General features: G+C 42.7%; 1 protein-coding gene across 1 annotated transcript in view; it reads left to right on the forward strand.

Moving 5' to 3' along the window:
- The window catches only part of LOC134540846 (laminin subunit alpha), a 136,908-nt gene that overhangs the window by 52,165 nt on the left and 56,800 nt on the right, over positions 1 to 27,943 (forward strand). Inside the window, exons 15-29 of the mRNA XM_063383837.1 lie at positions 332 to 610; positions 2,676 to 2,885; positions 4,191 to 4,523; positions 5,700 to 5,852; positions 6,345 to 6,522; positions 7,674 to 7,831; positions 10,899 to 11,055; positions 11,744 to 11,980; positions 13,916 to 14,078; positions 14,650 to 14,770; positions 16,267 to 16,431; positions 21,263 to 21,503; positions 23,700 to 23,937; positions 26,534 to 26,762; positions 27,341 to 27,468. Coding sequence (XP_063239907.1) covers positions 332 to 610; positions 2,676 to 2,885; positions 4,191 to 4,523; positions 5,700 to 5,852; positions 6,345 to 6,522; positions 7,674 to 7,831; positions 10,899 to 11,055; positions 11,744 to 11,980; positions 13,916 to 14,078; positions 14,650 to 14,770; positions 16,267 to 16,431; positions 21,263 to 21,503; positions 23,700 to 23,937; positions 26,534 to 26,762; positions 27,341 to 27,468 — 2,990 coding nt within the window. The remainder of the gene's footprint in view (positions 1 to 331; positions 611 to 2,675; positions 2,886 to 4,190; positions 4,524 to 5,699; positions 5,853 to 6,344; positions 6,523 to 7,673; positions 7,832 to 10,898; positions 11,056 to 11,743; positions 11,981 to 13,915; positions 14,079 to 14,649; positions 14,771 to 16,266; positions 16,432 to 21,262; positions 21,504 to 23,699; positions 23,938 to 26,533; positions 26,763 to 27,340; positions 27,469 to 27,943) is intronic.

Here is a 27,943-nt window from a genome sequence, read left to right on the forward strand (position 1 = left end):
ATAAAATTTTTAACCATTACAATATTTAAATTTAAGAACCGAAAACTGCTAAAATAGCACTATTTTACACCTTTAAAATCCAAATTTTCCCGGGGGAGGACCCCCGGGCCCGCACCTCTTTGATACGTAGGAGATGGGGGGGGGGTCATGCTTCTTAACACCCCCCATACACAAATCCTGGTTACGCCACCGAGTTTACCGTGAAATAAAACATTTTAAGACTAGAATTTTTTTGATGTTAAAGTTTTAACTCTGTCCCTCCCCATGGTTGTTGTTCGGCATTGTAATGTTCCTGCAGGGGTTACACAAAACATGCCGTGTGTGTGTTCAGAACGAGGTGATCCAGGACATCAGCGTGCCGAAGCACTCGATCTACCGCGTCGTGCTGCGCTACGTGAACCTCAACCCGGACGCCGTGCTGGGCTACGTGCGCGTGACGCCGGAGAACGCTAACGACGGGTCGGAGCAGGGCTTCCAGGTGCTGTTCAGGCCGAGCCGAGCGCCCGCGCTGGTGACCGTGTCGGGCCCCGCGGGCGGCGTGCCGTCGCCCTTCGTCATGACCAGCGCCGTGTGGACCGTCAGCGTCGCCAGCGAGGGGAACCTCTTCCTGGTGAGGAGCGACCCCCCTGCCGTGTCTCTCTCTCTCTCTCGCGACCTCGCCAGGGCGTGCATGCTCGTCGGCAGCAGCTACAACTGTTCGAGTCGACCACACCGCTGTCCTTCAGTTCACATTCGCTTTCTCGACACGCGTTTAAAACGGAAAAAATACAATGCTAGCCACAGTATTATGATCTACGGCAGTGTAAATAATATTCTGCAGTGAACTCCCTATTATCCGCGCATGCTACGAAAAAAAAATACGCAGCGCACATGTGAATCTGTATTTTATTACAAGTGGGCAAATCTGGAACTCTCCTGACGAGTGTACTGCGTGCGGTACGCAGTCAAAACGCCACAGGGCCTTCTCGGAACTCGTGCAGTAGGCTGGCATGCGTCGCTATTTTTGCCTTGGTCACACTTTGTTTCTAGTCGTATGGTTGAGCACTTTTATGTTTACATTACTGAAATGTTAATTATTCAGTAAAATACTAAAAATTTTAGCTTCATTAAAAATATTTCACTGTTAATTGTAACTTTTACTGTACATAAATGTTTGGATTTTTAAGTCGAAATTAACATTCCCTTTTTTTGTTTCCCACTTTCGGCTCTTTTGCGGATTATCCGCAATTTTCACTACCCGCAGTGGCCCCACCACTTAATTTCGCGTATAATCGGGAGTGTACTGTACTTTTGAAGGCATTGGTCACTGACACAGCTAAAGTAATTCAGTATGCTCGCAAGTTCAAGTGCAAAACATGACATGCACTTTTCGAATAATATATGCTGTACTAGCGAGCCGCCCCGGCTTCGCGCGGGTGCAATGCTGATACTAGTAATACTACAGAAACGCGTGCGATCGCTACTGATCATAAAGTGCTGTAGAGCGAAACGCAGCATTCGATGCGCTATTTATAGGCACGCGCCGCCGGCCCCCCAGCCGGTACCGCCGCTACCGCTATGTCCCTGCATTTTAAAACTGTAATATCTTCGAAAATATTCATTTAAATTACATGCTGTGAAGGGCCATATTGATCTATGTATATTAAATGCACAATGTATTTAAGGTACTTAATTGGATAAGGATTAATGCTGTACTGCTTAAAATCGCTTCGTAAATAAGCCATTATTTCTCGTAAAAAGTAAAGGATAAAAAATGGTTATTGTGGGTTATCCCTAAGAGATAGACATATACCATCAGGGACTTTTTTGTAGGCCTTTTTAAGGTGTACAATACTGTAGTACATTATTATAGGGTTCAGCCAGCGTTTGCAATGTAAGCACCAACAAAATGTGTTTATTTACATCACATTAGAAACCTCTAAAATTATCAGTGTTTCTCTACTACATTATGCATGTATTATACATATAAACCTTCCTCTTGAATATCTCTATCAATTAAAAAAAAACACATCAAAATCCGTTGCGTAGTTTAAAAGATCTAAGCATACATAGGGACAGACAGACGGCGGGAAGCGACTTATGTTTTATACTATGTACATAGTGATTTACTCCCAGAGAGTCGCTCCTGCTTATGGGTAACAGCTACAATTTGGGTCATAAAATTCCAAATGTTGCTCGAGAGATGGTATTAAATCATAATTACCCATGGCCTCGGCATGTTCTTAAATGTTTTAAGCAAACAGACAACACACACTCTGATATCCGATAGCAGTTTTTGAATTGTGTGGGTTTTTTTCCCCGGACGTGGGCAGGGTCTCCACAGTTAGTACTTTCGTACTAGATCTAGTACTTTTATAACTTTTTTTTAGTGGTTTAGTACAGATCTAGTACATTGTTCTTTAATATAATGATATTATTGTAACTCCAATATGTTTTATTACTAAGCGTTATTATTTTTAAAAAAACTATGGAATCTATGTGTGTGTGGTGTGATATATTTAAGTTCGAGCATTGCGATGTCATAATAACTTCCTAAATTGTTAAAAAAACATAAAAAAATTATAATTTAGTACTTTTTTTTTCTAATCTGGTACTTTTTTCTCGCCTAAGTTGGTACGAAATATTTTTTTTCCTTGTGCGACACACTGGACGTGGGTCGGTTGTCGGGCCGCCAGGACTACTTCGTGTTCCTGCCCGACGCGTACTACGAGGCCCCGATCCTGGTGGAGAAGGTGGAGGCCCCGTGCGAGGCGGGCAGCCGGGGGCTGTGCCGCCACTTCCGCTACCCCAACGTGACCCAGTTCGACGTGGTGCAGGGCGAGGGGGCGTACCTGGCGGAGGGCGACTCCCGGCAGCCCGTGCGGGAGTACCTGCCGCCCGTCCAGGTGAGCGCGAGGCGGTTCTGTTCCCCAGGTGTACCTCATAGCGCACCAAGTCTTTAGACATAACTCATGCAGTGGTTCTCAAACTTTTTCAGTTGGCGACCCACCTTTCCTTATACGAATACCTCCCCGGTCTATCGGTCCATGGTGGAGTAAAAAAAAAAAAACATTATTTGTATCGTATCCCTTCCTTATGTATATATATACTTTACCATCAAATATAGCATATATATGCTTTTTTTTAAGCTACCGATTGATTATTGATTAACAATATGTGTTCTGATTTGAAAATGGTTGACAAAATATAAGCACTTTGTAGTAAAACAGTTATTTATTTAACAATAGATATGTGTTTGCACACAATTAGATTTTTTTTTATTTTTATTATCTTATATTATGGTTTATTCGATGGTTTCTGATAGTTTTAGAATCGAGTCGCGAGCCACCTGTAACCCTTCCGCGACCCACTAGTGGGTCGCGACCCACCGTTTGGGAACCGCTGTCATAATGTATTTTAAACACGCTTTTATTAGCTTCACTTATAACCAACTATGCAATCAAATCTTGTAAGACGATTCAAACCTATTTATAATTGTCGTCGTGAGTTTCGTGCACGCCACTTACGTTATAGAATCTAGCCGCCGCTGTATTTTTAAACGGAATGTCTGATTTTTTTTTTGGGTGTTCTTATAGGAGCATTAGTAAGAGTATTAAAGCCCACGCAAAAATATATGCTATGTTTTAAAAAAATTAACATTTTTATAAGCTTTCATTGTGATTTTTTTAATTTTTTTTTCTGATCGTTTACATTTTTGAAGTCAACATTTCTGATTTGTTTGACGGTTCCTGATAATGAATTCGTAAAATCGGGGTTCTGGCGTACCTGTTGCTTTGTTTGCAGTATCCCCTCGCTCTCCCTGCTATGTTGCGTGAACTCGCGATGGCTAGGGCTCGTGCACGTGCGACAGTGTTCGTGCGAAGCACAGTTGGAGGCAGCAACACACATCACGCCCAATTCACGGGGCGATTCTGCAGCGGTACGCGTCGCCTTTCGCGCAAGGCCCGGTATGCAAAAACCCCGGGAGAAAGTTAGTTTTCCCGCAAGTTTAACCATGTCCGCATGGCCGGAAATCGATCCCTAGAAGGCTTTCCACCCGCCAACCAGAATCATAGTAACCACAGGACCAGACGGCCTGACACGATGTGCAGGGGGGTCGGAGGAGGCGGCGGGCACAGTGTGACCTCCGGAATGGATGGAACATCATTGGCTGTTTATTTGAGAGACGTCTCGACTGCGATGTGCCGCAGGGGCGGGAGCTGGACGGGGCGGGCCGAGACCGCGACATACCCCTGCTGAGCGCCGACCAGCCGGAGATCAGCTTCGACCTGCGCATCACCAAGCCGGGGCCTCACGTGCTGCTCCTGAGCTACGTGACGCCGACGACGACTTCGCGCCCGGTCGGCGGAGGAGGCGCGGCCGCCGTGCAGGTGGACGTGGGCTCCCGCCTGGGGCGCGACGCGGGCCAGGCGCGGCTCGGCGCCTGCCCCTACACCGCGCCGTGCCGCCAGGCCGTGCTGGACCGCCGCGGCCAGGTCGCCGTCTACCGCTTCGACTCCAACTTCGTCAGCGTCGCCCTCAAGGTAACCCCCGCGTCCTCTCAGGCTCGATCCCAGCTCCACTGGCGTGACTGACGTTCCCTACTGTTTGTTCACCAGCAATATGGCACGCATTATTCCAAACGAACCACCAGTGATTCCACAATTTTAATCGTATTGCACTGCAACGACATGACACGTTTTCCCTACCATTAGGTAACAACAAAAAAACTGACTGTAGAAACACGTCACTTCCGGGCACCAGGCGGACCAACCTGTCAAACCGAAAATTCCTTAACTTTTCAGGCAGGCTGGCCAACGTGACAGTTTTGTTCTTCTCGTCAAGCACTGCACTATTTACACTAAACAACTACAATTATTCAATAGCTCACGTCACCTTAAGTCGTTAAGTCTGTGCGTAACCGTACAACATGAAACCTTATTTCAAACAAACTAATAGCTAGTCAATCTATAAAACCTCATTACAGTGTAACTACTTTTGGTACTTCATAATTAAAGTATGTATGTACTGAATACCATTTGGTAGTTGTAAACAGTTCTATATTCAATTGGAATGTAGAGACGAGGATTCCCGGATGCGTAGAACCCTGATGTGCTATGTCCACATGGGTATATAACTGCTAGACGCAGGGTTTTGCTAATTTAAACCGCAATGGTTTAAACTAAGTAGTGGTTTTTATAAAAATTTTTTTTAAATCATGTATTTTTAAATAGAATATCTTAATATTATTTTTATGAAGGTCTGATTCCCCTATAATATCAACAATAGTTTGCTCAAATATGTTTCTCATGATTTATAGGAACAAAAAATTATAAACTGAACATTTAAATTATCTGAATAAGTTGTAAATTATCCCAACTATATACTTCCCTGAAATTAAATTAATTAGTGAACTTTAGTCAAAGTGTAAAAAAAAAGGTAATAAATCTGTTTCTCATAGCAAAAAATCCTCTTCTGTTGGAAATCCCTGGCTGTGTGGGAAACACCCATTGTATGGAGAATCCTCCTCCCGTGGGGGAAATACCCTTCATGTGGTTAAGTCCCAGTCAGATGTGCAGATTTGCTTTCCTGGTTCAACATGAGTCGCAGAGAGCGAGATGTTGTATGGCTTTCATGTGAACAAGCTGAGAACCGAAATAACAAGCAGGTTGTTCGGTTGTCTCCCCGACCCTGGCTGGACATGGTGGGTGGTTTTGCAGGGCGAGCGGGACGCGGAAGTGGCCGTGGAGTCCGTGGTGGCCATCCCGCTCGCGGAGTGGTCCCTGGACTACCAGCGGCCGCAGCCGGCCTGCGTCCGCATGGATGGCAGCTGCATCCAGGCGGGCTTCGCCACGCCGCCCGACTCCAAGAAGGTGACCGCGAAACTTCTCGTCCGTCTCTCCGTAGCGGCATAGTCTAAATTTTCACAAAGATATGTTTCAAAGTGAATTTTTTAGGTATTTTTTTTCAGTTGTGGGAATTTCAAAAATGTTTTCTTATGAATGTTGAATTTGTGAATAAAAAAATATTTCTATTTTTTCCCTCTTTTTTTAGCATTTTAAAATTCCATGTCAGATACATAGAAAATATGTACAAGTTGTGGTGCTTTAAAAAAAGGTTTTTGAATCTGTTAACTTGATATTTTTGGGTTATCTCACTCGGAAGTCCGGCTGGCTCCTGGCCTGGACTGTAAAATGGCGTATGTAAGGTTCCGTTGGAACTAGTACAGCTGTAGGAGTGTGGCGGAGACTGAACTGTCTGGCACGTTTTACGAAATTGCAAAATATGTGTATTATTTAAAAAAAAAAAAAAATGCGTGGGGAAATTTAATGTGTCAGGGAAATTTTGTGTTCCCACCCCTGCAGGTTGAGTTTGAGCACGGCAACGAGCTGCGGGTGTCGAGGATCCAGCCGCGCCTGTTCGACAACAGCACGCGGCTCGTGTACCTGAACCTCAGCGAGCCAATGATCGACATCACGGGCAAGGTGGACAGCCCCGGGTCGTACGTCTTCGTGGTCCACTTCCTGCAACCCGACAACCCGGGTGAGTCCCGTCCGCACTCCCTGCGGCATTCACCTGCGGGGGAAGCCTCGTCCCATGGTTCAGGGGCGCAGCCAGGTTGGGGGGTTTCAGGGGTTCAAACCCCCCCCCCCCCCCCCAGCACCAAATCTTTAATTAATTTCTTATTCATCACTCAAACAAATTTCATATTAAAATTAATAATATTTTTAACATTACAATATTTAAATTTAAGTACCGAAAACTGCTAAAATAACACTATTTTACACCTTAAAATCCAAATTTTCCCGAGGGAGGACCCCCGGACACCCCGCTTTAAGAGGGGGGGGGGGGGGTTGGGCATGCTTCTTAACACCCCCCATATACAAATCCTGGCTACGCCACTGCCATAGTTACCTTCAGTCCAAACTTGAGCACAAGCCAGGTTTGCAGCCTGTATAGTTGGGAAGGAAATCTAGAAAAGGAGTTCATAACTCAGTCTTTAAAAAAAATTTTAATTCATTAACAGGGAAACAACAAATTTTTTTAAAACTTAACTATGCAAGAAATTTCTCAAGTGGTATTATTTAATAAGAGGGGATTTTACTGTACAAAATTTAGCACCAAAAGGCAAATTAAATTTTCCATTCTTGAGATTCAAAAAAAAAAAAAAAAAATCACTGTCCACGTGAGATTTGTGAAAAACTATTCCCATTCCGCTTTTCCACCCCATAATACTTGATTTAGGTACTTCTTGATGAATTTTTGTACACTTAACATTCGTAATAAGAGGCAATATCTGTCACTGTCTACACCTCTCCCGATGGACAAACAACAAACATAGTGTACGTTCGTGATTTGCAACAAAAGTTTCTAGATATTGTCACAAGTATAATGTGGGGAGAAAACCGGGTTTGTAAGGTACAGCCCGATTAATTGGTGCAGTTTTATTCATGGCTAATGTCTGCACCGTAATGCACTCAAGATCTCTGTCCACAACTGTTAGTTTCACACTGGTCATTGAAAAATTAGCATCTTTCCACCGGAGCTTGGCTCGCTCTTCTGTCGTCATCCGAACGGGTCTCAGCCATTAGTTCACATTAGCAGGACTCTACTGTGGAATCAGAAACCTGAACCATGTCGTCTCGTCCGGATGCTAGCGGACAGGTGTTGGTCGGGACGTCCCTGCTCCGCAGAGTTCGACTTGGACGTGCTGGTCCACAACGGCCAGATGTACGAGGCGAAGCTGCCCGTGAAGCACTGCCCCTCCGGCTCGGGCTGCCGCTCCATCGTCAGGCAGCTGGACGGCAACGCCAACTTCGGCCTCACCGAGAACTTCGTGTTCACGCTGAAGGTGGGTGCGCTGTTACCTGGTCGTACGCCCTGGGCAGGGCCGCATCTATGGGGGAAGCAAGCGGGGGCATACGCCTCCGGGCGCAAAGCTGTTGGTGGGGGGGGGGGGGGGGGGGCGTTGAAATCGCTTGCATTGTAATTCCTACTACAACCGGTAACTGGTGAAAAGTTTTTTTAACTTGCACATGCCAGGAATGTCTAATCTGATTTACAATATAACGTCTGAACACATTTGATGAACAAGTCTAGTGATTCATACGGACTACTTTACGGACATAGTGGGTTCATGCATGGAAGGTACAGTAGCACAGAAACTGTTACATGTAGGTATGGAAAATGCTTAAATAGCACCATTTTTCCGTGGGAGGGCCCCCGGACCCCCCGCTTTATTGGTGTGGTATGTGCAAAAAAAGAGGAGGGGGGGGGGGGTCGCATAAATCCATTCATGCCCCGGGTGCCAGAGACTCTAGTTGCGGCCCTGGTCCTGGGGCCTCACCAGTCGTGGGTTCCCACGTGGTCGTGGGTCACATCGTCACGGGTCGTTACCACAACGCCGAATGTCAAAATTGACCACAACGCCGAACAGCTAGAAAACTGCTGTGTACCACAACGCCGAAATAACAACTGAATGAATTTGTGTGCGTTTTTCTTAAATGTACCTTGATTACGAAATACCACAATGAAACCTAACCTAGCGTAATATAACCTAACCTAGCGTAATATAACCTAACCTAACTTAACCTAGCCTATCCTAGCCTATCCTAGCCTAACCTAACCTAGCTTAACCTAACCTAGTCTAACCTAACCTAGTCTAACCTAACCTAGTCTAACCTAACCTAACCTTTGTGGCAGTCCTGCAATGACATTTTTCGGCGTTAGTGTATTTCGGCGTTGTGGTACACAGCAGTTTTCTAGCTGTCGGCGTTGTGGTATTTCAGAGTTGTGGTGCGTCCCCCATCGTCACATCACAATCTAAGAGAATCCAAACCTCGAATTTCGAATCATTAAAGAGTGCCTCAAATCAACCCTTGAATCTAAGTCTGTGTCTCAATGGTCGAAAATGAAAAAATGTACAAAAATGAAACAATTTTAAATGTAGTGTTGAAGTATACAACTCTTCAAATGTTTGTTTACTAACAAAGTTTCATGAAATTATAAAATATTATTTAGTTTACATACTGTATTTACCTGAATATAATGCTATGATTTTTGAGCAACAACAGTGATTGGTTTTTGATAAATACGGATAGCTTTCTAAATCAAATTCGTTACTTTAAATTTCTGGCATGAACTAAAGAAAATAACAAGCAATCATAGTTAACTTAATTACATAAACTACTTCTGTAAGAATGTATATGTTGCGTTAATTTAAAAAAAAAATTGGCACAACTATCTAAGTTTTGTGCTATTTAGTTGTGAGGTTTTAGATTCCATTGTAAATATTAGTTGTAAGATTGGCATTACCGTATTTAATCGCATAATGTCCGCCATTGCATAATGTCCGCACCTTTCTTTTTAAATACTTGAAATGGAATTTTTTAAAATCCGAATAAAGTCTGCACCAGACAAAGCAACCTTGGCCACCCCTGAAAGGCACAGTAACGGGATGGAAAATTACCGACGCTGTCAACAATGCTTTGACCTTGAGTTGTTCATTTCTCCGGAGCGGTCGCTGAGAGGGTTTGTAGCGTGGTGAAACCGTCCGGACTCAGAAACTCACACTCCACTGCGCAGCTGCCTGCGACGTCACGCGAGTTGCAAGGGGATGGGCTATATATAGCACAAGCCAGTACACGTCAACTCACACTACGTCACAAAGTAGGGGAGGTAGCGGAGAAGTGGTGGGGGTACATGCGCACGGTTTTTTTATACCCACAGTGGGCAAGGGACAGGGAGGGAGGCTCGCCGGCGCCGGCTAATGCAGACATTAGACATCTGCCCCGTGCCGTCAGTGGCCATCTCAATGAAAGATTAAAAAAATATCTTTTCACGCAAAGCATTTATTTTGTGTAGGCTGGCTGCGGCTTCTGAACGTAGGAGCGTACACGCGAGTGAGAGAAGAAAAAAAAATGAGTAGCGTCTTCCACTAATCGCCGGCACCCAATTATCTCGTCACCTGTCACATTTCTCACGTCCGCTGCGGAGGGTCGCCAGTCACCAGCGCTCTGCTAGTAAACTAATTATGAGAGAACAATTTTTTACTCTACACAATACGTAAAATTTAGAAAGAAAATTTTTTTTTTTCGGACTTCACCTCATAATGTCTGCACCCCATTTTTTTGGTCAAAAATGTAGCCTAATTACTGTGGACATTATGCGAGTAAATACGGTATTTTAATTGAAACTATTTGCTTGGTTTGTTTATTGATTTCTCTGTAGCTGTATGTAATTTTGTAAGGACCAACATCAATGTATCTATATTTATAGTTTTCCTCTGAACTGTTTTCTGATTGAATTGGAAAATATTAGTTAAAAGGCAGGTAGAATTTTACTTCGGACAGTTTTCATTGTTTGTTCCGATATTGGTCAGAAGTTACATACATTGGAACAGAACATTGCGAGTTATCAGCTAGGGGTAAACAGGTAGTTGAATGGTAGTGACAAGGAAATGCAAATCAGGGTGTCCACAGTTAGTACTTTCGTACTAGATCTAGTACTTTTATAAGTTCTTTAGTGGTCAAGTACAGATCTAGTACTTTTTTTCTTTAATATAATATTATTACAGTAACTCCAATATGTTTTATTATTAAGCGTAATTATTTTTAAAAACTTTGGAAATTATGTGTGTGTTTGGTGTGATATATTTAAGTTAAAGCATTGCAATGTCATAATAACTTCCTGAATTGTTAAAAAAACCATAACAAATTATAATTTAGTACTTTTTTTTTTCAAATCTAGTACCTTTTTCTCTCGCCTAAGTTGGTACGAAATATTTTTTTTTTCCTTGTGGACGCCCTGAATGCAATGAAGTCCCTGGTGTGTGAGACGGAGGGAGCCCTAACGCTCCGGGTCGAGATCTCGGGGGAGAGTGTTAGTGAGTGTTTGTTTCCCCCCTTCTGCCGCTCCAGGCCCCGAGGGGCAAGAACGTGTGGCTGGACTACCTGCTGGTGATCCCGTCCGACAAGTACGCCGCAGGCTTCCTGGAGGAGGCGCCCGTGGACCACACCCGCGCGTTCATCACCCAGTGCGGCAAGAACCACTTCCACATCAACGAGACCGACCAAGGTACGCCCTTCCGTCGTGGGAGCCCCCTTCCCCGCTGTTCCGACTTGTCGTGTATATACAGTTTGAGCATGTTCAGTGTAGTGTATAGACTTTGAACATTTTTAAACTTCCCGCCCTGCAGGGCATTGTGGTTGGTCACCCTGGTAGGTTAGTGCACCTGCGCACAGGAAGTGGACAGTCTGATGATCAACGTGGCGGCGAGCGGACGTTGGTTACCATCGCGATGCAACATTCGTAAGCAACTATGGTTCGATGAAAACGCAATGCTGCAACGAAATGCAAAAAAAAAATCACAGTAATTTTTTTATACAGTGCCAGTCAAAGATGTCACCAAACCACCTACAACTTAAAATTTTAAAACAGCAGAAAATTAAATTTTTTCCCCATGCTTTGCTTGTTCATTAATGTTTATCATACAAACGCATGAAAATGTCAATAATATGTTGTTTAAATTTGTTATTTTTTCTCTCACTCCCGCATCTTTAAAAAGTTTTCAGTTTTTTCACTTCAAATATTTGGCGCAGAGGAAAGTTCTGCGCGTAAATAAGTATCTTGATTCTGTGGGTTCGTGGTAGTGAAGTTTATTTAATATTCTTAAATAATTAATTCTTATGTGTAATGGAACAGGGGAAAAGCTTGTTGCGTGCATGTGTTGTATGTGCCAGTACGGGGGTTGGGGTTTGCGCAGGTTTCTGCCGCGACGCGGTGTTCTCGCTGACGGCCGAGTACAACAACGGCGCGCTGCCGTGCCACTGCGACTTCGACGGGGCGCTGAGCTTCGACTGCGAGCAGTTCGGCGGGCAGTGCCGGTGCCGGCCCAACGTGATCGGCCGGCGCTGCGACGCCTGCCGCACCGGCTTCTACGGCTTCCCCGACTGCCGGCCCTGCGACTGCCCGTCCACCGCCTTCTGCGAGACCTCCACGGGTGCGTGCGAACTAACACAGCATTATACAGGATGGTTCTTTTACGTACGCTTCAGAGACCTCAAAAACAGAAAGAAAGAAAAAAATTTAATATTCAAACACACAGAAAATAGGAAACAAGACTGTCTGGGCTCAATCGACATAATGGACTGTATAATTATTACTAATAATCACAAACTTCTACTGTCGCGCACGGCCGACCTACCGAAGCGAAAACAAACGGGAACGAACTGGTCACAAGATGGCGTGGGAGCAGTAGCGTCACGGTTCCAACGCTGCGGGCGGGATATTCAAATTCAACACTTACACCCGGCCTGAACATCCCGCCCACCCTTCAAGTGTCCACAGTTCAAAACAAAGTTATTAACAACAAAAACTAGTCACACTATGTACAGACCACCAACTCCATCCTCAAGAGTTACTGAATGGGGAGGGGACACAATTTCACTACAGGTCGAGTGAATGTGCCGTGAGGAGTGCGAACTTCTGCGACACGCACGACTCCATCCTTGCCCATTTACACCCGGCCTGAACAAAGACCAAATCAGCCAGTGACAAAAATAAATATAAAAAGACATAGCAAAGAAAATTCCGCGAAAGGAATTAGTCAGGAAAAAAATTACAGCACAGGTAGACACGTGGTCTCACAACAGTGAGACAGTTGCAGCAAGTACAATAAATACAGATAAATCAGAACTTTGGACAACATAGTGACAAACAGACGAACCGATCGATGATTCTAAAGTGATGATGTCGACGGAACAGAGACGCTGCACCTGTGCGTTGTATCATCGTTGGGTTTGTTTGGTTGTTGTCGCGTTTGTCTAAGTTTGTTGTTTTTCTGTATTTACTGTTCTTGTTGCAACTATCTCGCAGTTTGTTAGCCCACTGGGTCTATCTGTGCTGCAATATTTTTTTTTTTACTATTTCCTTCTATGGAAGTTTTTGTGTGTCATATTTTTTTCAACATTTTTACATGGCTAATATTGGCTTATTTTACTGTATTTTGTGTGTCTGCATACTAATTTTTTTTGTCTGTTTTTGAATTCTCTTATAACTTACAGAGTAACCAGCAATGGTGTATGTTAAAAAAAAAAAACATCATAAATAAGTCTTTCCCATTACAAAAAACGATTTGACGATTTTAAGTGTGCGTAAAGTTTGAAAATTGTCTTAATGTTGTAATGTAAAAAATGAGTTATCTGCTAATTACATTTGGATAATTAAAAAAGTGAATTTCGCCCGGTATTTTTTTTTTTTTTTTACATAAGCAGTGGTACAAAACTTAATGCCAAATAAATTACCTTTCTATAATAACATATTTAAAATTTAACGTATTAGTCATTACAGTAGTTATGTTTCGGTCGAAAACACTGATTAGTTTCATTATTTCACTTGCGTTTCAGTGCTTTGAGGTGCATTTTTGGAAGTTACATGCTTGTTTTTGGTGTTTCTCGGTTTTATCGCAATTCACCATATCGATGGCTTAGAATGAAAACCTTGTATCTCAATTTTTGGACGAAAATACGTTTTTTACGTTTTTGGCTGGAAAACCTCGTATCTCACAAAATGTTTGCCTGAAAGAAATAAAATGTGCATCCTACTGCTTTCTATCGGGAAAAAAAAGAAACCATGTATATCAGTAGCACGGTTTTTTGTCTCTGCTGTAATATTTGCATTTTATAAGATACAAGGTTTTCATTCTTAGCCATCGATATAATCATGTCGCTAATTATTAAGATTTCAATTTCACCCTTTGAAAAATAAAAAATAAACTTCCAGGAATATTATTTTAAAAGGGTTTTGAAAACGTACTGAAATTATTTCACTAAGCATTTGCAGACGCCAGTTTCTTGCAGTGCTTTAAGAAGTGTAGGGCCGGAGGTTTGTGAGATCGGAAGCGGTGACACGGGGCGCGCGTCTTCTTTGTGCCCAGGGAGGTGCATCTGCCCCCCGCGCGTCGTGGGCGACCGATGCGACCAGTGCATGAACAACACGTACGGCTTTGACCCCATCATCGGCTGCGAGGAGTGCGGCTGCGACGTGTTCGGCGTGGCGCGCGGGAAGCTGCAGTGCGACCTCTTCAACGGCAGCTGCCAGTGCGTGTCGCCCTCGTCGTCGCGCTACCCCCTCTCTTCCTCTCCCGCCCCCTCCTCCAGTCCTCGGGGCCCCCCCGCAGGCGATTTCTTTCCCTTACTCAGACCTTAGTTTAAATGTACCTGTTTTTTTTTTTTTTTTTTTCGTGTGTCAGGGTTTTTACGTCAAAACTGAATTTCATTTTATGGCTTTTTTTTTATTCTCAAGGCTATTTCTGTAAATTTTCTCATGAGAACGAGTTGTTGCTTGGCATGGCAATCAACTACAGTTTGCGTGCATTGGGCTGTGTTTATGCTGTGATTGTTCACGGATTAGATGTTCCGATATGCTTTCCTCGGGCATATTTTCCTTTTCGGAAGATGTCCGAGTTTGAAAACTTCTTGCCAGAGGTTACTGTGAAAAATGGCATATTTCGAAGCAAGGTTTCGTGTAACGAGTTTGTGTTGGGCCGGGAGGGGGTGGGGGGAGTCCAGTCTCTATCTATTACGACCCAATTCCCGGGAAACCTGAGGGGTCGTAACAACGAACTTTTACCGAACGAAACCTTTTTCTTTTCCCCCCTTCTACTCGCAGATGCAAGCCGAACATCGTGGGCAGGAGCTGCAGCATGTGCAAGGCCGGCTTCTGGCAGTTCCCGTTCTGCGAGAAGTGCGAGTGCGACCGGAGAGGCACCACGGACAAGATCTGCGACCAGGTGAGCTGCCGTCCCCTCGACCCCTCCCCTCTGCCCTCTGCCCTCGGCCGCGAGCCAGGCCGACCAGAGACGCCTGCAATATCCCTCCCGCTCAACCCAGGTCTCTGCGATTTTTTTTTTTAAATTCACTTTGAAAGTGTAATTATTTACGGATAGCAAACAATTTTTCGAATCAAACTGTCGTATTGTCTTAAATATTTTGGAATTTTTTTTTTTTTATATAAATTTTTAAAGGAAAAAGCATACTCTTCTTATATTCTGCCAATTTTACTACTACATGAAAGATGAAAGAACACATGCTAAATATATATTTTATTGTAAAAATAAATTGTATTTTACTATCAGAATTATCCTTTTTTTGTTGAATGAGGTCTAAAAATAATTTTTTATGTGATGTATTTTCAAATAATATACATACTATCCTTATAAATAAACAGAATTTAAGATTATTTTTTTTGTAATATACTGTTTAAAAAATTTAAATAAAAATTTTTTTTAAACTTTTCTCTCTTGCAATAACCAAACTTACCATGGAGGGTGCAGCCAATTGAAAAGTAGAGTGGGAGGGGGTATTTTTTTTGGGATTCAGCCATTTTCATGTTGCTGCTACATTTCCTTCTTTAGCTAATGTCCGCAATGCTTCTTACAGATGATACAGGATATCTATTTTGTAATTTTTTTTTTAAATGTGTTGAAATACCCACTTAACTAGAACCTGTTAATAAATTTGTCAGAAATTTGTTTGAACACTTGCAAACCTGGTTTTTTTTTGGTAATATATATTTTTTAAAATTCTATTTGAATATACAATTATTCTCAGATATCAAATATTTTTCAAATCAATATTAAATATACGTCCAGTAAAACTATATCTTTCACACTTAACAGAACTCCATGAAAAGTTAATACAATACACAATAAATTGAAAAAAATAAAAAAATAAAAATTATAGCAATATGTAACTTATGATTACAGTTTTTTTATACATATAGAAAGCATGTAAAATTGAATACTTCTATTTAATCCAGCATTCAGTTGCTTGTTTGTTTGAAACTAAAGGCTTTTCAGATAACCTATTTCTAGGGATAGGAAAAATTCGCGGGTTCAATGACCTGCAGGATGAACTCCATAGTTCTACGTACTCTCGGTCAAATGCCACCCACCCATTGGCTGCCGTCTTGTGAGACGTCCCTACGTAGCAGCCTGTGATTCGATAAAGCTTTGGTCGGGCGTTTCTAATTGGCCCAGGGTCATCCAGTTGAGTTGTGAGCCAATAGCAGAGGCAGTACTGAGGTGTAACTATTTGTATTTTAGCCTGTCCCTACCTATTCCCGATATCCTAATACCACAGCAAATACCTTGCAGTACTATCAACATTTATTTTTAATGTTTGCTGCCCCTTCCTCTTCTGCCCATGGATGGCCCCTGGGAGGGGAATGGGCCGTCTGTGCATGGCGCGCGACGAACCGCGGGCTGTGTGACCGCCTCCGTTGCAGAACACGGCGGTGTGCCACTGCAAGGGCAACGTGGACGGCCCGGCGTGCGACGTGTGCAAGGACGGCACCTTCAACCTGCAGGGCAGGAACACCGACGGCTGCACCAAGTGCTTCTGCTTCGGCAAGACCACGCGCTGCGCCAGCTCCTCGCTGTACAAGGCCCAGGTGAGGGGGGGGGGGCCTCCCCGAGTTGTCGTCTCTGCTCGCCCCGGGACGAGAGAGAGCGCGCGTGTGATCGAGTGTGGCGAACTCCCCTATCATCCGCGCGCGCTACGGAAAATAATATGCAGCGCATGCGTGAATCTGTATTCTATCACAAGTGAGCGAATTTGAAACTCTACTGACGACTGTACTGCGTGCGGTACACAGTAAAAACGCCGCCACAGGCCTTCTCGGAACTCACGCAGTGTCGAATGAAGTCTCTTGAGTACGTCCTCGTTACTGAGGAATAGAGTCAAGATTTTGTGGTGTTATTTTAAGACAAATTTCGGTGTAAAGAAATAAAGATTTCGGTGTTATATGGTTTTATTTTTTTGCTCAAAATACCCACGGCAAAATTTTCTTGCTTTTCTGTACGACTTGCAAATTTATTAAAATAAATATTAATAAACACTAAAACCTCATGATCTAATTACAATTAAGTTCATTTGCAAATTCATAGATAATTAAGTTCATTTGCAAATTCATAAATTCAAACTTTTAAATAACTACTAAAAATTTCACGACTTAATTACAATCACATACACTAAAAAATTACACAATTAAGCACTTCCAAAGTTACTATTAAGACGGTTTTATTGAAATGCTATCATAGTTAAATATTCCGCATTTTCTGGAGTGAGACGTTGTCTTCTGTCACTAACTACCAGTGAGTACCTGGAAAATGAGCGTTCTGCATCAACATTTGATGTTGGGAACCAGATTGCCCTTAAACTGGCTTGAGCAAATTCACTGTAGTCCCCTTTAAGGGAGCAAAGTACCTTTGCAACATCAATTTGGTTGGTTTCTGGCAATGAAAGTGCATCCTCAATTATTTTTTTGAAAGCAACATAGCCATGTATGAATGTATCAATGGGAAGATGGGAAACAGAAGGCAAGTTGTGCAGACTTCTGTAGGTTTGCATCTTCTATGCTAACCCTACTCACATCTTGGGTTGAACAGCAAATTAATGGCAATAAAGACTCTTATAAAGGATGTCGTTTAACAGATGAGTTTTGCCTCAAACGCTTATGTTTCTCACTCGCGACATGTTTCACAAGCGTATCGCGTCTCTCGTAGTCTAGCCTGCAGTTACAGAATTGGCACATTAAAATTTTATCACTGATATAAAATCCTTTGCTGGAAAATTATTTTGATCGGTCACTGGCAGAAACCTTCGTTTTAGGCATTATCAAAAAATTTTTAATCACATAGGAAGAATTTAACCTCTCAATACGCAAACACTTGCCGTGCTGGAAAGATCAAAACAATGGAGAATAGATGCGAATACAAACGCATACCGAATACCAACATACGCACGTGAAAATTAATACCGACATAAACATGTACTATTTATTATTTACAATCGTTACGTTAAGCAGGGTTAATTTTATTTTCGTAGCCTACGTACTTTATTTTAAATAAACAGTAAAAGCAATGCGCTTTAGTGTGTAATATTTTAATGATTAAAAACGTAATCTTAGAAAAACATATTTTGGACGTTTGTTATTTTTGTATTTACAGAAAGGGAACGGCGGCCATTGTATCATAGTTATCAACATCTTAAATTATTATGGTACACAAGATTACCGTTTAAAGAAAATATTACGTTAATTCCGAGACTTCATTTTAAAATCTATAATGAATCACCGTCGCATATAACATATATGGCTGCTAGTTACTGTAAGAAATATTTGATTGTGCTGAAGATGTGAATTGTCCTTACAGAATGGGGAAAAAAAAAAACGTAAATAATCAGGATAGACGAACTTTCGTGACATATCGCGGATTTCGCACAATTTCGTTTTATTTCGTGTTTTCAAGCGGTTTTCGGTGTTATTTCGTTTTATCGCGCATTACCATATAATCGTGGCTCTACTGAGGAAAGTACCGAGCACTTTCATGCTTACATTACTGAAATGTATTGTATGTTAATTATTCAGTAAAAAACTTTAATTTTAGCATCATTTAAAAATTTTTTTTACTGTTAATTGTAACTTTTACTGTACATAAATTTTTTAGATTTTTAAGTTGAAATTATTGTTTCCTTTTTTTGTTTCCCATTTTCGGCTCTTTTGCGGATCGTCCGCGATTTTCATTATCCGCGGTGGCCCTGCCACTTCATTTCGCGGATAATCGGGAGTGTACTGTAGTGCGAATTATATCGCGAGTAAAACAAATGATGAAGTGGAGGCCCATTAATCTGAACTCCGCTAATCCAAAAATCCCAGGAACTATGTGGAACCGACGGACCTTGTCCGATTCACTAAAAGTCCAGATTAAATGGATTTTTTTTTTTTTTTTAAATCACTGGTTTGCCTTAAAATTCAAGTATAGTAGAATCTCGTTATAGCGAGCACGGTAATAGCGAGAACACGGCTATAACGAGGTATTTTTGAGGAATTTACGGCGTGATCGCTTGTAGCGCGCTTTTGTTATTTGTCTGCTTTATCTCCACCCCTCTCGCTCGCCACTAGACATCTTGCCGTTGACGCGTCACATTCTTCAGCCGTGCAGTCGCCACCGAAGTGCGTGGCTTAAAAATAGAATCCCCACTTTCTTTCTTTTATCAAACTTCCGTTAGTTATCTGTGCCGTGTGTAGACAAAGTTTGAGATTGGAACATAAACAACATAAGAAAGTATTTTTTACAAATTAGAAATATGTATGTTTTTGTTTTTATAATCGAGTATTTTCACGTTTTTTTTTTGGTTATCTTAAAAGAGATAATATCAAAAAGCCGCTCTAATGAAATTTAATTGTTTCTTGGTTAACAAAAACTATTAATTATCAAATATTGTTAATTGTTTATATTCTATTTATTATTATTTACGCGACGTCATACTGTACGCGTACGCAATACGACTGGATTCGTTGCTGCAACATAACATAGCATGTTATGCGGTATCAGAAGTAACGAGTAACGTAACGATAGTAACGAGTACTAATTGTTATAGTAACAAATACATACAGTTACACATTTTTTTGTTACTTTTACACCTCTAGTCGGCACTACCGTATTTATTTCCAAATCGCTAGGGCAGTTTTCTTGTAACTTTTGTTTCGGTCAGTTGTTGGGGTATCTGTCCGAGAAAGGGGTGGTGATGGTTTGAGTTTAATCCCAAATTTATTTTCTAAAAAAGATGACAGGTTTCTTTAAATGAAAAAAGTATAGTTTTCCAGCGACTATTACGTTTGAGGCGTACGTGCGTTGCCGCAGTCGCACTCCTGCTTTTTTGTAAGGAATTAAATCGTCGCGCTACACTAGCACCACCTGTTAGCAACATCCCGAACCAACATGGCCGCCAGCAGACAGCCCGCGTCGACGATAGATAGCAGGACAATGCTGCGTCGGCCGCGGGCTGAGATGCTATACTTACGTGGCGTGGTAGGGTATTCTGGTTATTTTGATGCAATCGGTGATCGCATCCGTACTTATGGGGTATCGTTTTAAAGAGAATTCACACATCTGCTCACAGAAATTAAGATTTCGTTAATATAACCTGTTATTTTCCAATTATACAGGTTTAAACACAATTTTTATGCTATTTTCGGTTAATTTTTATTTTTCGGGGGCCAAAATTTGTCCAATTCGGTTATAGCGAGGATCAAACCCGGAACCGTGACACCTCGCTATAACGGGACTCTAGTGTAATTCAAGTGTTTGGATGCGTTAATTAATTATGAATAAAACTCTTACTATGGTTTAATTTTAGTTTCAATACTTCTGTATTTATAAACCTAAGTTTTTAATGTACAGATTGAAGTACAATTGACAAAACATTGCAGCTTTGTGACTATATACTGTGTTAAAGGATAAAAAAATTAAAAAACCTTAAATTATATTTGGATTAACCGGATATCTATACGAGCAGGCTCTGCATTAGCGGGACTCTTATCGTCTATACTTTAGTTTGACACCATCTGAATGAAGTACTTCATAAAAATAAAGTTGAAATTAAAAAAAAATGAAGAAAAAGATATATTTTTTTTTTAAATAGGACCTTAATCTTTGTTAAAAATCTATAGATGTGGTAACTAAACTACTTTTAATATAAAAAAATGCCACAATTTGATCAATTAGGGTTTAACCTCTCTTTAATATTCAGGTCATAGAAGACGGGAATCAAGTTTCCCTGTGAGTTAAAGTCGGAGTTTAAAACCGCAGCAAATCCATTCGAGATTGCCTTAGTGAGAGGCAAGCATTCTAACTACTCAACAATTGTAGCTGTGCCATTTCTTATGCATTTAAGGAGCCCGCCTCGTCAGGAATGTATCTGTGTTAGTGAGGCGGGATGATAAGCGCGACGCTCGCTGGTGCTTCTAGCGCGGTATAGCCTCTAAGCGCAAGGCTCTGAATTGGTGCGCAGTCTTCTCGTCGTCACAGGATAACTGCGAAATTTGAGCGGTGACCGTAACATTATACTGCGGGGAAATGAAGATAAAGGCGTGATGCAAGTCCCTTAAAGTGCTTTCAAAGATCTGTACCAGTTGTTTTACGCCTAAAATTTACTCTGAAAACATGCATTTTAGTCATTTTACTGTCTTCTATAAATACTGTTTAAAAACTTAATCCAAAATCAAAAGTACTTTTCGGGCCTCAGCGAACTCTTAAATGCCTTTCGTGAGCAGACCCCACTTGGATGTCTCGAGTAGTTTCGAAATCGCGTTGTTTCTCCTGAAGCTCTGCGCACCCTGTGTGTGCCCGGGTGGGCGGAGCCCTTAATGTTCTGTGTGTCGGTGGTTTTTATCGCGGAGAAGTCGTCGCGAGGGTGGAGCAACTTGGTGACGCCGGCAGGTGCGGGAGGTGACCGGCTGGACGCTGCTCGCGGCGAAGGTGGACGCCTCCGCGCTGTTGGAGGAGCCCCTGGCGTCCGCGCCTGACGCGCTCGCCTCGGGCATCGGCGTGGACCTGACCGCTGACGACGCCCTAGGCAAGGTCGTGTACCTGTCGGCGCCGGCCGCCTACCTCGGCAACAGGCTCACCTCGTACGGCGGCCAGCTCAACTACTCCGTGTACTACACCACGGGGCTGTACGGTGCGTGTCTCCCCCCCTCTCTCTTCTCTCAGCTCCCTCCTTTCCACCGACCGTGCCAGGCCTGCTGTTTCCTCAGATTACATCCCCCCGTCAGACTAAATTATGACGGATGTTCCGTGACAACGGGAACGGAAAAACTTCCGACAAAAAAAAAATTAAATCGATAAAATTGAATCTGCGCCTAGCACCGACGTGTGCTTAGGCGGCCATCTCGAGTAGACGGTCTTTTTGTTTTTTTCGGTGCCTGGAGCACAGCTGTGAGAAAGTCTTCCGCAACGCAGCACACACGGCCGGATAAAAAAAGCCCATATGCATACTTAGATGTGTCCGAGCTCGAAACAACAACGAATGTCAAGATATACACAATATAAAGTTACCGAACAATGGATTTCCGTAACAACTGCACAACCTTCATTGTTCTAAAAACAAATATGTCCTCACAACTGGCTTTCATAAATAATTATTGTGTGGTAAAACGAGCATCGCCGGATGTGCACGTAGATGCTGTATTTACAGGACCCCGGAAATGTTGCTTTAAAACTTGTTTTAACGTGGGCCCAGTAATCCAGTGTTTTGTTTTTTTGTTGTAAAAAAAATCACTTTTTAAAAACTCAGTTCATGCACAATTCATGATAATTTAAATAAGAGGGCATTATAAAAGTGAGCGTAATTTTTGTGTTGAAGTCAGCAAAGTTTTGGTTCTTTGCCGTATGTATTAATGTGGCGCGTGAAAAAAAAAATAAGGTTTACAATGGCAAAAAAATCTACTGTGACCACACACAGTGATGTATAATAAATAACACTTCCACATGAACATGATTAATTTGTTCCGTGCAGTATGAAAAAGTACCACACTTATTGAACATACCATTAACCTTGCTGAAAATGGTGCATGATACACACAAAGTGTAAACATATGAGCAGCAAGTGACAAATAGACTAAGACAAGTTCCATAGTTACCATAAATGGCCTAATACATATTGTGCTAGTTAAATTTTGCGGTACAATAAGCCCGGATGCAGAACCATAGTTACCGTAAATGGCCTGATACATATTGGCAAGTTAGATGTTACGGCACTGCTTGACGTGCCGAGAATCCAGTTAAACCAAAACCTAAATTTAGCGTGCAGATCTTGTGGTCACTATGCTCAGAATGCATTCAGGCAAGTAATGGGTTAAGATTGATAGAAAATCAACTTTTTTTGTGTTGCCTTTAATAGGTTTACCCAAGGTCCTTTCCCACTTTTTATGTCACTTTTCATGGAACACAGAACCTGCACCAGAATTTTAGTGCTTTTTAAGTGAGAAAATCTAATGACCCCAAACATATTAAACAAGGAATGATAAGTTTAATGGCATGGGAAACTTTTGGTGGTTTATTAGTCTCGACATTTTATGCGGGAAAACGTCTTAAGGCTTGTCGTCTTAAACGGGTTTTACAGTATGATATGTCTTACATCCAATGTCGTCCTAAATGCGGTGTCACTTTAAATGCCTCATAATCTTACATGCAGTGTTCGTATCGGGTTCCTAGCGTGCTGGCACAACTAGAGTCTCTGGCAACCGGGGCATGAATGATTTTATGCGGCCCCCCCCCCCCCCTATTTTTTTTCGCACATGCCACACCGATAAAGCGGTTGTCCGGGGGGGGGGGGGGGGGGGGGGGGGCTTTCCCACGGAAAAATGGTGCTATTTAAGCATTTTCCACACCTGCATGTAACAGTTTCTGTGCTACTGTAACTTCCATGCAAAAAAACTTTTTACCAGTTACCAGTTGTAGTAGGAATTGCAATGCAAGCCCGCGATTTCGGCGCCCCCCCACAGCTTTGCGCCCGGGGCGTATGCCCTGCTTGCCCCTAGTTGCGGCCCTGCTGGCGTGTGACCAGGGGTGCAACAACAAGGGGGGGGGGGCAAGGGTATTTTTCCCCCCCCTCTGAAACCTTGAAGTGGGGGCAAACGGGGGCAAAGAAAGTGCTGTGTAATCGATTTTTCGATAATAAAACTGCTTAAATAGCACCATTTTCCACCTTGAAATACAAATTTTTCCCGGGGGAGGACCCCCGGACCCCCCCGCTGCAATAGGGGGGGGGGATCCATGATTCTTTATAAAAAGGTATATTGCCCCCCCCCTCCTTTTGGAAATAGAGTTGTCGCGCCCCTGCGTGCGAGACGGACGGTGTGGATTGCCCGGGCAGGCGGGGCGGTGGGCGGGGCCGACGTGATCCTGAAGGGGGCGGGCCTGCACCTCCTCCACTTCTCCGTCGAGCAGCCGGCGGCGTCGCAGCTGTACCTGGCGTCGCTGGACCTGGTGGAGGGGAGCTTCGTGCTGCCCTCGGGCCACCCGGCGACCCGCGAGCAGCTCATGCAGGCGCTGCAGCGCCTGGAGGGGCTCTACGTGCGGGTCACCTACTGGGAGGACAGCATCACCACGCGGTGAGCCCCCCGCTCACTCGGCCCACGCGTCGCACACGACAGACCAGGATCATTCAGCAACCGTTAACACGGGTGTAATCTAACAATCTATCAACATGCTAAAATAGAATTGAATCTAATAATTTGCCAAAATTAATGATGGATGGAGCAGTCAGAACCGGGGTTTTCGCTCTTGGGAAATGTGGCGGACATTGCCGAGGTATGTGGGTAATAATTAGAGAGGGTGAAAAATCGTAAAAACGATATAGCCGCGAATTAATGCGACTCGTTAATTACTTGCGATTAAATGCGAAAATCCCATATTCCTGCGAATTGACACTAAAAACGTCTCGTAAACACTTTGCCGGGCAAAACTAACATAAAAAATACATTTTAGAATAATTTTTCATGGAAAATTTGACATTTAAATGTTAATTTTTCACGTACATGTAATCACACCCTAATATTTACTCTAGAAACAAACCACGCCACCATGTTGCCAAAGAATTGCTGCCAACACTTTTTTCGGCATTGTCAACAACTTTACAAACAATACGAGAGAAATAAAATATGGCCGCGGTATATTCTCTCAATGAAATTATCGAAGTTACTGCGTACGAGTAGTGTCGTTGAATCTCGTAGACAACGGTACTACGTCGTTCAATGTATTGATTGACGATTCTCGATGTATTTCCGTAGCGCCATTTGCTACAGTTCACATACGGTGCAGCTTATCTATGTGGTGCAGTAAACCTTTGCTTTTTTTTTTACCGTTGGTTTTTACGCTGTTTGTCAACAATGTGTAGTTTGTGCGGATTTTTGATAAAGTGCTCACATTTTACCATACAGTAATTGTTTTTACGTCTTTATGATAATATGGGGCGGACCAAGTCTGTTCCCGTACATTCGCGCGCATCGGAATATAAGGGCCATCATTTTTAGGTTAGCGATACAAATATTTAGATGAGCATGCCGTGCAACCTTCGCATCAACTGGGAGAAAAAGGATACGTCGGAAAAACATATTAAAACATAGGGTCACATTGACAGACTCAAGCAATTTTCTAAGCAAGATGACAGGAAACGACAGGCAACATTAACAACCACACTCCATAACCAAAAAAAAAAAAAAAAAAAAAAGCAAAAATTGAGAAAGATGAATTTATTGAAGAGACTGTGAAAATGTTTCTCAAGGCTAATATACCTCTTAGAAAATTCGATGATCCAGCTGTAAGGGAATACATCAACAAGTACATTCCTGGTTCTGGGGACATACCCCAAGCATCTACACTGAGAAAAAATTATGTCCCTGTGGTTGGTGAAGCGCTTATAAAATTCTATAATATTGGTAATAAATGCTATAAAAATGCTACAAGTAAATATTTAAATGCTATAAATGACCAGAATAAATGCTATTTTTCACCCTCTCTAGTAATAATTTATCTTCAGGAAAGTAATATGAAGGATAAGCTATAATTGTTCTTGTCAATGAGCCCGATGCTGGTAAGTGAAGTGGCAGTCTGCCGCTCTGCTGGCGTTCGATAGAGGCAATCTAAAAATAAACCAGCCAGAAAGAGAGAGAGAGAGAGAGAGTGAAAGAGGGGAAGGGACATACAGCAGTGTTTATGGTTCCCCCTGCCCCTCTCATCATCGTGAACTGGCACCGTACACAATTATCATATCTATCTCGACAGTTTTTTTTGTGATGAAACTGTGTCGAAACATTGTTTTTGTGTGAGATTTCCTATGCTTTCTACTGCAACATTTCATTCATGACAAAACTGCTGTAAAGGGCATGCTTTTTTTTGTTGAATCTAAATTGACAAGGAAATAGCCTGCAGTCTTTTCTCTCTTGGGGAAGACGGGGAAGGGAAGCATGTGCACAAAAATAACATTTTATTTCCTTTGTATTTTTTGTTAGATAGTGCTCTATGGTGTGTTGGGGAGGGGGAGGAAGGGCCATAAAGGATGAAGAGTGGAAAGACGAAGGGCATCAGTGCCGTTTCTTACACGGCAATTTGAGACATGGACCATAGAGACTTTGCTTGTATTCTGCTGGAGACAGTTGTATGGCAGGAGTCATATTCGAGGGTGATCCTTATATGGAGAAAATGTTAGATATTTTGGTCCAAAATTAATGGTGTAATCCATACCCTTCTGATGGTAAATACAGTAAATAAATAGAATTGCATATGTTGCTAAGGGAAATATATATTTATTACAGAAACAAATTAAGTCAATAGGCAACTTTAAATGGTTATTTTTCTCTAACACAAGTATCGTTAAATAGGAATTATGATCATATATACGTGAAAAATGTATTAAATTATATATATATATTTTTTTTAGTTTTCAGTGACTATGTTGTTTCTGAAAAAATAAGCTATCATTTGAAATCAGCCTAATATGACTTGTTCCTTCGTTTGTTTTGTGTATTTATCTTTTCTTGTACTTTCTGGAGGTTTCTTCTACGAAATTCAGTGTAAACCAGCAATGTCACGTGCATTTCCATGGAATTGGTGTGAAGTGAATGAAGTTCCCAGTGAAGGACCACAAAGGTTCATGTTCGGCGACAGTGAGGGAACTACCGTGCAGTAGGCGTGTCCGTGCGCCCGCAGGCTGGCCGGGGTAAGCCTTGACGTGGCGGCGGAGGACTACGACCCCAGCGCGGAGCGCGCTGACGCGGTCGAGACGTGCCTGTGCCCGCCCAACTACCAGGGCCTGTCGTGCGAGGAGTGCGCGCCGGGCTACTACCGCTCCCAGACCGGGCCGCACGGAGGCTTCTGCGTGCCGTGCCAGTGCAACGGCCACGCCGACACGTGCGACCAGGCGACGGGCGTGTGCCTGGTGAGTTCACCCTCCGGCGCGAGCACTGGGGCGGTACTTCATTTCAAGTCCGCTTATATCAGGGTTCCCTCGCACAAGGGAAACTGGGAATATTCAGGTAATTTGAAATGGTGTCTTACAAAACGTTGGTTTCGAAACCAAAAGCTAGCCAGCAATTTTGCATAGTATTGTGTAGTATCTTAATCTCTTTTAAGTGCCGCGACGAACACGACAGTTCGTGAAACACGCTTTCAAAGGTTAAAATCATTAATTACCTGATACGGTGCAAAATTGTGAGTTTTATGTCGTGAATTTAATTTACAAGAAAATTTAAAAGTCTATTCTATATTCATACGCCACGTTACAGTCTATAGATTTTTTTAAATTTTTTTTTTTAATTTTTGGGGTTTTTAAAGGTTGTACGGTAATACGGACATGGCAGAATTATTCGCCCCTGGGTCTTTGGTTTTCTTCCGACGGCCATGCCTGTGGTCGTGAGAAGTTGATTCTGAAATGTCCTGACCGGCTAGAATGCATCGTACGCGCGGCACGTGTGCAGCGCAGCAGTTGGTAGCGCGGACGTGTGCTCTCGCTTGCAGGACTGCCAGCACAACACGACCGGAGACCACTGCGACGAGTGCGCCATCGGCTACCACGGCAACGCGACCAACGGGTCGCCACTCGACTGCCTCATCTGCGCCTGCCCTCTGCCGATCCCGTCCAACAAGTGAGTCGGGGAAGCTCGACTGCAGTGGCGCAGAGTTCAAGGTCGCAGACCGTGTTCAGCTGGCAGCGTTCCGCGTACTTGCATTCACTCGAAGAGTGGCTGCTATGCGCATTTATACTTGGTATAAAAGAATTTCCCAGTTTCAGTGGCATATTATAACGGTTTATTTTAGACTATTTACAACAAATCAGGTAAACTAACCTAGTTTTTTAACACACTTTGAGGAGCTTCATTACTAACTATAATATTGAATCTTGTAAGTCGATTATAACATACTTATAATTGTCTTATCAATTTCAAACTTTGCTAGTATATGTAATCCTGATGACAGTACAATAATTTCATGACTTTGACCCAAACACCTGTGGGGGGGGGGGGGGGGGGTGAGGGGAATATGGTCAAAAAGCTACTACTTTTGTACTATGGGCAATAACCATACCTTTTGTACATCCATGAGTTCGGGGCACGGTGGAAA

The sequence above is a fragment of the Bacillus rossius genome, chromosome 17 (assembly GCF_032445375.1).
Source record: "Bacillus rossius redtenbacheri isolate Brsri chromosome 17, Brsri_v3, whole genome shotgun sequence".
NCBI lineage: Eukaryota > Metazoa > Arthropoda > Insecta > Phasmatodea > Bacillidae > Bacillus > Bacillus rossius.